The sequence below is a fragment of the Eptatretus burgeri genome, chromosome 13, assembly GCF_056783735.1.
Source record: "Eptatretus burgeri isolate ZD-2024b chromosome 13, Ebu_testis_v1, whole genome shotgun sequence".
Lineage (NCBI taxonomy): Eukaryota > Metazoa > Chordata > Myxini > Myxiniformes > Myxinidae > Eptatretus > Eptatretus burgeri.
Genome location: NC_140973.1, coordinates 70,090,881 through 70,104,328, shown reverse-complemented (window position 1 = coordinate 70,104,328; position 13,448 = coordinate 70,090,881). Strand labels below are relative to the sequence as shown.

Here is a 13,448-nt window from a genome sequence, read left to right as displayed (position 1 = left end):
GAGATTACCAACTTTTGTTTTTGTGCTCTCCTCTCTCTCTCTCTCTCTCCTCTCTCTCCTCTCTCTCCTCTCTCTCCTCTCTCTCCTCTCTCTCCTCTCTCTCCTCTCTCTCTCTCTCTCTCTCTCTCTCTCCTCTCTCTCCTCTCTCTCCTCTCTCTCTCTCTCTCTCTCTCTCTCCTCTCTCTCCTCTCTCTCTCTCTCTCTCTCTCTCTCCTCTCTCTCCTCTCTCTCTCTCTCTCTCTCTCTCTCTCTCTCTCCTCTCTCTCCTCTCTCTCCTCTCTCTCTCCTCCCTCTCCTCCCTCTCCTCCTCTCTCCCTCTCTCTCTCTCTCCTCTCTCTCCTCTCTCTCCTCTCTCTCTCTCTCTCCTCTCTCTCCTCTCTCTCCTCTCTCTCCTCTCTCTCTCCTCTCTCTCCTCTCTCTCCCTCTCTCTCCTCTCTCTCTCTCCCTCTCTCTCTCTCTCTCTCTCTCTCTCTCTCCTCTCTCTCTCTCTCTCTCCCCTCTCTCTCTCCTCTCTCTCTCTCTCTCTCTCTCCTCTCTCTCTCCTCTCTCTCTCCTCTCTCTCTCCTCTCTCTCTCCTCTCTCTCTCCTCTCTCTCTTCTCTCTCGTTGTTGCTTGCAGGCTCGTATTTTGTTGAAGCTCTTTACACTCCTCTATCAAGTCCCATGTTCCCGTGCTTATCCATTCTTCCTCGGCGGATTTCTGTGTACCCAAGTGTTTCCTTTGCAGCATCAGTCATCACAGTAACAAAGCATGGCCATAATTCTCTTTGATACTCATCTGCTTGGACAGCAAATGTGTTCTACACTTGTACTTGGAACTCCTGACGCACTGCTGCACATTTCAGTTTCTCATCGTCAAATCTTCTGTCACGGGGTCTTCATTTTGAGCTCGCCTGTTCAAAGAACAGAGAGCTATAGCGATACCCCAGCGTGAGCGTGAAAATGTTCAAGTTTTTGGTGCAAGTTATTTTTTTCCTTTCTAATGTTTTTATCTACCACACTTTTTTATATGCCCGATATACATATATATATATATATATATATATATATATATATATATATATATATATATATATATATATATATATATATATATATATATATATATATATATATATATATATATATATCTATCGGGGCATATTATGTGATACCGGTCGTCTGTCTCTGTCTGTCTGTCCGTCCGTCCGTTCCTGTCCACACTCTAACTCCCAAAGTTTTCAACTTTCACGTTTCATATTTGGTACATAGGTACAGACTGTGGAGACGGTGTGTCGTGACATACATTCGTCATATAAAGTGGTTGCCATGACAACCAGGATGCTGTTTTCCATGTAGTAGCACAATTCTGTATATACCTTCTTGTTAGGGCGTATGTTGTGCTCACTTGCGCTCTTGTTACTGATTACAATATACAAATACATATATTGCTTTAAAATTATACTTCACTGCAATGCTTTATAAAAAACATTAATTATTAAACTCGTCTTTTAAAAACGATAAACGTATAAACAGGCGAGCATTGGGTGGCTTTGACACCAACTCTCTGGTTATCTTTATACTTCTTCCAGTCGTAAGAAGTGGTCACTGTTGATGTCTGCTCCATGGTGCACTCTACCATCTTCAAGAGAGCGACACCATTTCCCATTCAGAGCAAAGCGATCCATCAGTTTGACTGTTTTCCCATCCAAGGATTGCCAAGTTAACTTGTGTATACGCCTCAGTTGAAATAGCATTCGACCAATGACAAGATCATTTGTCCCCAGGACTGTAGAAAATTTTCCTCCATTTTCATTCCTCTCGGCTGTGCCGTCTCCACAAGGTTAAGGCCTTTATCTGATATTCTCAGCTTATCGTGGTATACATGGCTGGTGTATGTGAAGCATCATGGAATATGGATCACCCTGTGGATTGGTTCATTCATATTTTTCATTCATTTCATATGCAGCACGTCTGCTTGTTGCATCATTGCAGGGAGTGTGACTGTGCTCCCCTGTAGTTAAATGTAGGAATTTGGCCGGAGTACAGGCGATAACTCCCCTAATCATCACAAAGGACACTGTGGGATCTTTAACGTCCACCAACTCGTGCTAGCAGATGCGACACCCGGCTTAACGCCCATCCGAGGGACGGCACACACATTGATGCCTCGCCCTGCCTGCGAGACACCAGGATGACAATTAGTCGCTGGGCCGAGATTTGAACCCAGGTGAAGACCGCTCTGAGTTGAGTGTGCACACTGCTCTGTGATCCTGCCAACCCCTATGATCTGATGCTTCTGCTTCCCATCTTGTCCCATTGATGCTGTGAAATCTGAGGCCCCCTGTGTAATTGGCATCCCATGAGATGAGAATTGTCTGGTGGCGTTTCAGTCTATTTCCAGCTCTTTTCTGGTCTTCTTCCTTCTGCCCTCTCATCTACATACCCATTAATGTCAAACACGTTCCACCAGAAACCCTTTCCTCGCTACCCTTCCCAAGTCTGAACTTAACACTCCACTTGATTCGTTCACCTCCCCATTGTCTCGCATGTAGATCTCTTTTACAGATTCTTCTCTCTCGTGCTTTTCCCTGCAGGCTCTTGAGTCTTGCGGCAAACACCACTTCATGTCGTACATTTGTACTTCTGCACTCCACATATCCACCGAGGGTGCATTCATACCATGAGACGTTAGTGTTGCATTCATCCAGTGAGATGCAAATGCTTGACCTGCAGGAATTGACGTCCTTATTGGCAGGAACAATCGTGCCTTCTGTTTAGATTCGTTCAGTTGTATTAGTTGAAGTTACAATGTAAAAGCACAAGCAATGAAGCAAGTATGATCCATCATTGTGGTGTCTGAGCTGGGAGGAGAGGGGCGGTGAGAGCTCACCAGATGTGAGCACACACAAGCCAAACATTTTAACATTCCTTCTCCAAGAAAGTTCTATGATTTTTTTTTTTCCCCCAATATGTTTATTCCAATGGGGTTTTGTGAACATCAGTTGTTAAACACATTCTGACACCAATCCAAGATCTTGAGACATCGGCTGCTACAGAAATGGATCCCACTAGCATTGTGGTTGACGTAACGTTCGTGTGCAAGAATGTCTGTCTTGCGGTGAGGAAGGACAACGTTGACCTGCTCTTCCCCTTCCTCATCTCACGCAATAACCGTTTTTTTTTTCTTTTTCTTTTCATTTCTCCCCTTGAATTAACATCCTAAAAGTTTTCAGTAAAACTGAGGCCTCTTTGTGCATGCATCTGACGTCGTAGCCGTCTGGTTGAGCCCTATTCCCCCCTTCCTTCTCTCTCTCCCCCTCCATCACCCACTGGTCTCGGCATGGCTGGAAAAGGCCTTGGGAGTGGCATTCCAGCAATGTAACCCACAGCCAGGATAACTCCAAAGCTTGGCCTTTTGCAGATGAGTTGATTGGGTTTTTTGTTGTTGTTGTTGTTGTTGTTGTTGTTGTTGTTTTTTGTAAGGGAGGGGGTTGCACGAGTTGTATGATCCGTGGGAACATAAAATCAAACCAAAAAGATCCGGAAGACCAAATATTGCATTGGAGTCATCAGAAGGAACCCGAAGAAGTAAAGAGCAAAGATGGAATCTTCAGGAGGAACCGGGATAGGATTCGGGTTTCAGCCGCTACTCCTCGACCATCAAACCTATCCAGGTGCAGCCAACGAAACCTTCCAGAAAAACTTTTCTGATAGAATTCACTTCTCCTTCGATAGGTTGATAAAGAAAAAGCAAGAATTGGAACGAATAAAGAGAATTGTGAAAAAGTACAAAGAAATGTGAAAGGACCAAAGAACAAAGATGTCGGGAAGAACCCGGAAAGATAGATTTCAGCAGTTACTCCCCGGGCTGAAAAGTAGCAACAGGTACGAGCTACCAGAGGTCCGTCAGTGGGGAAGCACAGTCGACGCAGCGTATGGATATGGTAGTAACAATCAAATGCATGGGGCAACATGCAACAGTCATAGTATAGTTGTTGTTTTTTGTGAATAAGTGTGTGTATTACAAAAATTAACTTTGTGCTGTTAGCAGTAAACACAATGTTTCTGGAATAAAAAAATTGCAAATATTGACTGTTGATAACTGTATTATTGTACTAACACACACACACACACACACACACACACACACACACACACACACACACACACACACACACACACACACACACACACACACACACACACACACACACACACACACACACACACACACACACACACACACACACACACACACACACACACACACACACACACACACTTTCTGCTTCACTCAAACTTTACATCTGATTTCATTTTTCACAGTCGTTAAAATTGTTCAAGACTCAGTTGCTCCAAACAGGGAGAAAAGTAAAAAAAAAACAGACGAATATTGATGTTTTTAAAGGAAAAACGGACTTCGATAGCTGTTTTGAATGTATCTGGTTGGACATGGAGGGAGGACGTCTTGGTCACATTTGACATCATGTGGAAATGCAAGCTATGGATAACTCCCCGACTCGACAGGTTGCTGAATAACCGCGGAAACCGGTTGAGGTAGAGCTAAAACTACCAGGGCCCTCACGCCTACAATCACGTTACCTTACTGGTGATTTAGCTATTGCAATGAGGGAACCGTGCTCTTGACTTCCCATCATGTCTACCAGTATACGGTTGAGCGAAACAGTCGGTGGGAGGTCTGCTAAGCTCGTGGAGTGAATCAATGGGGCACAACTTCCCATCTATTCATTTTGTACATTGTCGAACGAATGGAAGAAAATAGACACCGAGCAGGTTTGGAAACTTGTATTTACAAGAGATTGCTATGTCACATAAGAAACAGTCTTACCCCTCGCTCTTGAAAGAACCCCTTATACAGACGGGCACCACATTCATCCAGGGAAATTAGATGGCCAAGGGGACTGACAGAAGTCTGGGCATGTTGGTGAGCCCTTCCTCACCAATACATGAGCAGGCTTAGCCCCTGTGGGTCTCAATGAGCTGTCTGCAGGTGTGAGGTGTGCTGTCGTGTGGTACCGTTTAGTGCTTGGTTCTGAAAAGAACTGTTCGGGGTCTCGTGTCATTTGTTGATGCTCCACAACAGGCGAGCCCAAAGGTGTATGTGCTGAAAGATGCAAAGTTGTTGTGTGTGTGTGTGTGTGTGTGTGTGTGTGTGTGTGTGTGTGTGTGTGTGTGTGTGTGTGTGTGTGTGTGTGTGTGTGTGTGTGTGTGAAAGACTTGTAAGAAATTAGTTTGACCGGGTTGTTCTGCGACTGTTCTGCTTGGCGATTTGAGGAGTGACTCCCTTTGTGCCTTTGCTTTCCCAGGACGTGAGTGGTGTCCGTTCAGCTTGACAGTTTTGGGAGCACCACACGTTGCTTCCTCGCATTCCTCCTGGTAGTCTTGGGAAGCGCCCTCCTGGTCTGCTTGGTAGTGCCTCTGGTGTTCACCCGCCCCCTCTTGCCAGGTCTCCTCCCTCAGATGCAAGCTCTCTTCTCAGACTTGGACTGCACCAGATCTGCATATCGACTTCACTCCATCAACTCTGTCCTGGGTTTTTATTGTTCCCTGTTTGGTTTCGCCAGCTGTGGCTGTTTTTGACAACTGACCCGATTGGCTGAAGCGCACTGCGATCCAGTGGCTGATATTGGTTACCAGAGCAATCGTGGGGCAAGGGGAGTGACATTTCAGGAAGAGCGTCTTTGATCCCCTTTACTTGGGATGCTGGAACCGCGAAGGGTTATTATAGTGCTGGAATGCCAAGTATCTGGTTGAAACACTGTTGCGTTGATGTGGTTTGACAATGAAGCGTGGGAACAGATGTTCGAGTGCGGATATCGGAAAATAAGAGTTTGGGAATGGTGGTTTGAATTGGAGGTTTGGAAATGAGGTTCAAATGCGGAGTTGGAAAATGAAAGTTTGGGAATGAGGAAGAGAACATTGGGGAAGGTTGTACCCACAATCACAACGTATCTTCCTTTCCCCCGATACGAGAGGATGGACAACCTCACTAAACGGTCACTTTGAAACATCTAAACTTCAAGGTTCTTTTATGTGTTTGATGCAACTCCCCAGGGTCTTTTCCATAACGGCAACAATGTGTGTAATACTACAGCAACTGGATGCCATGGTGATAAACCTGCACTGACAATTTGATCAGATCAAAGAGGGCAGTTTTATCATGGGTGTCCAGATGCCTGAATGTTTACATGATGCTCTTAAATGTGATCTGGATGTTCACAGTCTGTTCTGCTGACCATGTCCTTGTGTAGACAGAAATGCACAGGACAAAGAGGAAGGGAAATGTGTGTGTGTGTGTGTGTGTGTGTGTGTGTGTGTGTGTGTGTGTGTGTGTGTGTGTGTGTGTGTGTGTGTGTGTGTGTGTGTGTGTGTGTGTGTGTGTGTGTGTGTGTGTGTGTGTGTGTGTGTGTCCACTCTTTTTCAAAACGATATAATCATTCTCCTTGAGGAAAGATTGCAGTGATTGATTGAAGAAATCCTCAAAAGATGCTCTGATGGCATCGTCAAGCTCTGGAAGATATCTGGCTCTGTGTCCCACAGGATTGACTCGGTGCATCGTTCGGATGCAGGGATATACACCTGTAAGGTTTCGGACCACGTGAGCGTCCTGGAGGCATCTGCTTTCTTAGAAATACAAGGTAACGAGTTCATTAAGGAGAAGATCTCTGAAAGTGTTTGCTTTCATATTTTAAAAGGTTGTGGTTGGATGTTGTGTTGAGGTTTTTCCAATTTTATTTTATTTTTTTTTATTTTTTACCACTTAATTACATTTATTATTAATTTATGAAACTATAATGCTTCGGCCCTAAGTTGCTATTTCTTGCGGATCGGATTATCCGAGGATTGCTCAGGTGATCATACAAGGTTTGCACTCCTACCCAGTCCGCCACGACATCACACACAGTACGCCACGACATCACACACAGTCCGCCACGACATCGCTTGATTGCCTGGGCTTGGGCTATTAATATTATATTTCATTTTTAGCATGAAATTCAAAACAAATTATTCCAATGTGAAACTTTTCATCAATTTGTCTCTCAACTGTTGCAACTCTGAAAAAGCAAGTTATTACTTCCGATTAGGTGCTCAAATAAAAGTACATAAAACCTAGAGAGGATGGTGTCCCTGAATCATAAATGACCTAAGTGACCCTAGACTGAAGTTTTTTTTTAATACTGGAAGAATAGATCATTAAAATAACTCGATAATACCTGGGTTCACACAGGTCCTGTTTCATTCAATTTCCTGAACTTCTCCATTTAGTACGTCGGTGTTCAGGATAGTCATCGCGTGGGGCATTTACCGGCTTCAGTGTGTCCGATACCATCAGATCTCAAAGGCCAAACTCTAAAATCTATCTCAAATTGAGCTTGGATGGGAGGCCTGGTGTTGGAGGCTGAGGGATGGCAGAAAAGCTTTGTTGGTAGCATGATGCTCTCTGAGCTGTCTGGCGATTGATTTTATTTTTCCCATGGAGTCAAATCCAACTGAACTACCGTCCTGGTGAAGTGCTTTCGGGGGAGGGAGGGCAGAATCTTTGAGTGCACGGTGCTTTTAGGTTGGGGGATACAAAGCCGGCTGTTCCATCTGCTTTGTCTTGTGTTATCTCTCAAAAAGAGCAGGCTCTCGTGTGCAAGTGCTGTGGTTTATATTCCCTTCTTCCAGATTTAATAGGATCCATATACGTAGGGTGTGGATATTGATAGATTGAATTGATGGTGAGGTTGCGCTGAGTGGTACAGAACCGAAGACGTTCCATAGATTGTGAAATTATGAGGATGTTGATGAAGCATAAGCATGGTGGGCCAAAGGGCCTCCTCCCATGTTGGCTTCCTTGTATATTTGACACATCAGCTTCGTTTCTCATGACTTTTTAAATGTGTATAAAAAATAAAAAATTACATCTCGAAGGAATTGATGTTTGTGACCCTCCTTGGGGGTATCTACATATTATATTTGTGTGATTGAGGGTTACTGAGACAAATTTTGACAAAGGTAAAGGAAGGGGTCAGAGAGGTGTTTGAAAATGAGGGTTGAGAAGTTTTGGTAAAGAAGGGAAGGGATGATGGCGTGGTGGGGGGGGGGGGTTGATGATTGAATGAATATGGGAGGAAGCATACGTCAAGGAGTGAGAATGTGTTGAGTTGGGGAAGTTGAAAGCTGAAGCAATCAAATGTTCTTTCATGGATTAACAGCTCAGGTTTTTATTTTGTCTCACTAAACCTGATTGTCCGGCTGCCGCCAATTGTCTTGAACACTCTCTACGTCTCTCTTTGCATTCCAATATCTGACTCCAGGGCTTCCCAGTTTCACCGAAGAGCCAGAGCCCTTGGCCGTTTTACCTGGCCATCCCTTCAACCTGACGTGTTCGGCCCAAGGCCCTCCAGAGCCAGTAAAAATATCCTGGCACTTGGATGGCAAACCTTGGCCTGGTTACACTGCAGAATATTCTCCTTCTGTCCTGGACATGCCAGGTATGGTTTTGTCTCAACATCATCTGTTTTCTTCACTTGAGAAAAGAAACTTGTTATATTTAATAACTTGAAGATTAGAGTTATTAAGGTCATTCTTTTTGAGTCCTTATGGACGATCTGAAGAGGTCTCGCTCTCAAAAATGCATCATAAGTGTAGCTGTTTAGAAATAGTTGCTCAGAGGTTTCCGTGTGAGGCCGAGATCCAGGAAAATATCCCACGGAATCCACATCACCCGGCAAATTTTCCAAAATTTTCTTGTGTCTGGGCCCACTGATGGAAAATTAGGACTTGAGACAGAAAGTGTGTTTTGTCTGAAAATGTCAAACCTTAATATGCTCAAACTGAAGTTGTGTGTGTGTGTGTGTGTGTGTGTGTGTGTGTGTGTGTGTGTGTGTGTGTGTGTGTGTGTGTGTGTATATATATATATATATATATATATATATATATATATATATATATATATATATATATATATATATATATATATATATATATATAATGTGTGTGTATGCCTGGTGTTGGCTTAATGGTAAAGGTGGTGGGCTTGGGATCCTCGGGTCCTGAGTTCAAATCCTGCTTTGCCATTGAATTAATACTAGGTTGGGTTGACTCAGCCTGTCATCCTTCTGAGGTAGGCAAAATGAATACCAGCTTGCTGGGATGAGCCATTTGAGTATCCTGTGTCGGAGTGGTGACCTGTCCAAGGTCTTAAATTAAATACAGACAGGCGCCACATTTCCTTATAGTCCAGGAGATTGCTTCAGCAGCACTGATGCTCTGCATGGAATATGGTCGCAATTGATGGATATACAGTTGATATATATAGTTACGGCTGTGGAAATTCGCAGAACACCATAAAGGTCCTTAGGTCAGTTATGCCGATAAGTCTGTGTTCAGTTAGATTTCCCCACCGTAGTTTAATGGGTATTATCTGTGTGGACAGGGCTGTGATCTTTGAGGTAGCCGTTTTTCTTTTGCTATCGTTATTTTGGACCAACCACCAACCACCTCCTCCATCACCACGACCGCATTTCAACGAACCACGCCATCCTCACCACTTCACCCTCAACCACCCAAACTGCCTCACCACCTTCGCCAGCAACCGTCAAAAGCTCCTCTCCACCTAACCACACCACAAACATCACCTCACTTTCAGCTCCGCAAACGCCGCCATCTTTGCACCGACAGACGGCATCGCTGCCCAAAAAGATGCAAGGGTTCTCTCTCCGTGCAGAGTCAGTGATTTCAAACACGTCGGCTCGTTCTCCGAGAATCGGATCAAAACGACCGAAGGGGCGGGGCCAGCGGGGGGTCGAAGATCGTCGATGATTTCAAACACGTCGGCTTGCTCTCGGAGAATCGGATCCAGAGGGTCGGTGATTTCAAACACGTCCGCTCGCTCTCCGAGGATGGTCAAAAGTCAGAGGTGAGGGATCGAAGGCCAAATCTTGTCTCATGGGCCCTATAAAAGGCCGTGCAGATCGCCAGTTCAGGAGAGAGTGGAGTCTGGGGAAGTCAAGGAGCTGCGCAGAAGTCTGGAGCCTGGAGCTTGGAGCCTTCAGTCAGTGGAGAGGTTCGGACACCAGGAGGAGACGCGAGCTGGGAGCGCAGCCCCGCCTGCTGTGCCGCGCAGGCCTGCGCGCTCGTGTGGAGAGAGCAGGAGAGAGCTCGCCAGCCAGCGCCAAACGTCTGAAGTGGTCTGGCTACGGGACAGTCCGAGCGTCGCTGAGGAACGGACGGGTTCTTAAGGAGAGCTTGGTCAACCAAGCTCCTTGAACATAAAGGCCTACGGGTCCAGTCTGATCCCCTTGTCTATGAGGGTGGTCTTTTCTTTGCGTTTCTTTGTGTGAATGATGTGGCGCCGTGTCCCGTCAAGGATAAACTGTTAAGTGACTGTATACATTAATAATAGACGGTTGCAGTGCTTTGCCTTGTTCGTGTCGTGTCCCTACCCGCCTCCATTGAATAACTGCATGCGTGTTTTGCATCCATTGCATGATTGTTTGTTTCTGTGTGTAAATAATAAATGTCCTTGTGTGAATGTTAACCCGTTCGTCATGTCCTCTTTCCCCAATTTAACTGCTATCTTGCCTTCGGAATAATAGCGGGCTTTTTAATAGCCGATAAAAGAATTGGGTCCAGCGAGGTCTCACGATAATACACTGCTCTGTTATCCCAGAACGGAACGAACTACTTAAGCGGTTCGTGTCCAAGCGGACCTCGCTGAGGTACAGTCTCTCGGTAGTCTGCCCGCGCGAATACTTCGGTATATCGATAATTCAGCGATTGATCCTGTCGCGCACGGGTCGAGTGTTGACTCGGCCGTGGTGTGCACTTGGAGCACACCTGTGACTGGTTTTCGGTGTTGTTCCGGAAAGTCGCGACTAAATTGTCCGTTCGGTGGATGAGACGGCCGCCATTGGCTAAAGCGGTGGTTCGCACGCCGGCGGGTGCGAATTCATAACAATATATATATATATATATATATATATATATATATATATGTATGTATGTTGTACGATTTTGGGACTTCTTTAAAAATTTGTCCATCGAGGCAGCCAAAGGCATTTCCTGGTTTTAAGTGAGTCAGTCTGGATGGTTTCCTATTAAATTGGGATCTAACTTGGACCTATTGTTGCACATTTAACTTGTTGATGCTCGAGCCGAAGTGAAGAATAATTGTGTTGTCTGTGCAGGCATCTGGGAGTCTTGCTTAATCTCGTGCCATGCTTCTAACTCTAAAGGCGTGAGGGTCTCCCCATTTGTCAAGATCGTTGTAAAAGGTGAGCGATCGTCGTCGTCGGCGCCGTCGGCTTCGTCCATCTCCAAATGGAGATCTGGAAAATATCACGAAGAGGATGATGATCTCCATTTGTTTTCTTTGCTGAAATTGACTTTCCATTTGGTGTGCCTTGAAATGTTTTATTTCTTTGCTTTTTTGCATTGTCACACGATGCTCAATTTCATATTGGACTCTGAATGAACTCGAACTTCCAAATCTCCTCACTGGTTACTCCTGTTACTTTACCTGGGAAAGAATGAACTGGCTCTTGGCCGGTATCCCAGCAAAACATGTCTCCATAAGCGTGTACAAAGGTTTCTCTGTTGTTTTACTCCATGTTGTAACTGATAGTCTTTTGTGTCCTCAGTGCCTCCTCAAGCGCCATCTCTTCTGAGACTCGTGCAGCGATCCAATCATAGTGTGAGCATTTCCTGGGAAGTTCCTTTCGATGGCCATTCGCCCATAACCAGCTGCAAAGTGCAGGTGCTCGCAAGCTTCCATCAATATGTCATTGTGTCGTGTTGCGGACTTCCCAAAAGATGGTAACACTGCTTGGAAACGCACTTCTTGTTTGACCGTTATTTTTTCTTCCGAGGATTGAACAAAAATTATGATTTGCCTGAATATCAAGTTATGAGTCTCTACTTCCTTTTGACGGCCACAATTACTCCCACTTCTTTGTGTGGTCGGCCAGGTAATGTTGTTGTTCAAAGTCTTTCATGAACCGGCTGGCCAGGCTTCACGTCGACTGAAAGTGTTCATTTTATTTTGTTCATTTATTGTGGGTTCCTATAGACAGCGACTCTTGCTGCAGACACCAAAGGATCTTTAATGTCATTAACATCCCAATGCTGACAGACTAGTCCTCCGGCTTAACGATCTTCTCACGGAGTACTCCTCGACGTTCTCGGCAGATGTTGATGCATCACCCTGCACGTGAAACGCCAGCGTAGCAGTTTATAGCCGGTTCAGGATTCAAACACAGGCAAGACAGAGAGGCGAGTGTACAAGTACATACCTTGAGACCGTCGTACCTGCCCTATTACCGAGGTTGTGTGATGCCCCTAAAGAAACGCCTTCTAATTGTTTTTTCTATTCCGGTCACCTGTTTACCATCCTTGTACACTCCGATCACCATTACTTGAGGGTGTTGTGTGATTGTGGAATTGGTACCATCGAAACGTACCAATTTAATGGCAACATTATTGCATCTTCATTTGAATTGAGGTCGACCTCGTAGATTGAAGTCTGATGCTTCCAAGCCGGGAGGGGGCCTGTACAATGGCTAAGGTTGGGTTTCTGATTTCTGCTTTTCAGCCTCAAAATTGGTCATTTCATTGTGGTTCATGTAAAAAAAAATATATATATTTATTCGACACTACAAGTTATGTGCACGGACATTTGGGCTCTCATCCCTGTTTCACTGGAATGTTCGATTTGTATCATTATTTTGATCTATAGAACCATTTATTTCTGTTTTTATTTTTATTTTTTAAATCATCCTCTGCCACCACGACTTGATACGACTTCTGTCATTTGAGAGTTCGGACAGATCATCTTTTCACGCATGTTCACTTTTTCATGTTTATGTTACGACGCATTAAATCCATAGAAATAATACGACTCGACAGGCCCCCTCTCACCACTTCATACACAATCACTTAACATTGTCTAACAATTCTGCAATTGGTATCAAAATTTACTTCCAACTCATCCTTTGATTATGTTGAGCCCAAGTTTTCACCAGACCTCATTACGTCGCAGCATTCCAGTGGGCAGCGCTTCAAGTCCAAACGTAAAGGAATCGTTTCCCCGCTCGTGTAGCACAAAGCGCCGTTAGGCAATTGGTTCGCTCTACCTGTCTATCAGTCCAGTTCTCTCATCGAGTAACTACTTGGTTTCAATTTAATTTTGTATGTTGCACACTGGAGAACATGAATCGGCGTGCGAACCTGCAGTTTAGCAGCACCCTGGCTCTGAATTGTCCAAATTGAACTGAATCTCGTCCTGATCCCGCATGCCCACAGAGGATTGAGGTAATTGTTTTTATTCTGTCTGTCTGACGGTCAAACAAAGTTTAAAACCAGTACAAACACTAAACTTACTGGTTTTATGGACGTCTAAAGGACACGAATAACTAATGTGACGTGTCAAATAAGGTGCTGTTGGAGATTGTGTATCAATGG

At 44.7% G+C, this 13,448-nt stretch overlaps 1 protein-coding gene across 2 annotated transcripts in view; it reads left to right on the top strand.

The window, feature by feature from the left end:
* LOC147014725 (tyrosine-protein kinase receptor UFO-like) overlaps positions 1–13,448 on the top strand; it is a 72,637-nt gene that overhangs the window by 18,436 nt on the left and 40,753 nt on the right. For both annotated transcript variants that reach the window (XM_085852898.1, XM_085852897.1), the window contains 4 exons: positions 6,543–6,640; positions 8,303–8,479; positions 11,177–11,263; positions 11,630–11,745. In XM_085852898.1, the coding sequence (XP_085709024.1) occupies positions 6,543–6,640; positions 8,303–8,479; positions 11,177–11,263; positions 11,630–11,745 (478 nt within the window). The remainder of the gene's footprint in view (positions 1–6,542; positions 6,641–8,302; positions 8,480–11,176; positions 11,264–11,629; positions 11,746–13,448) is intronic.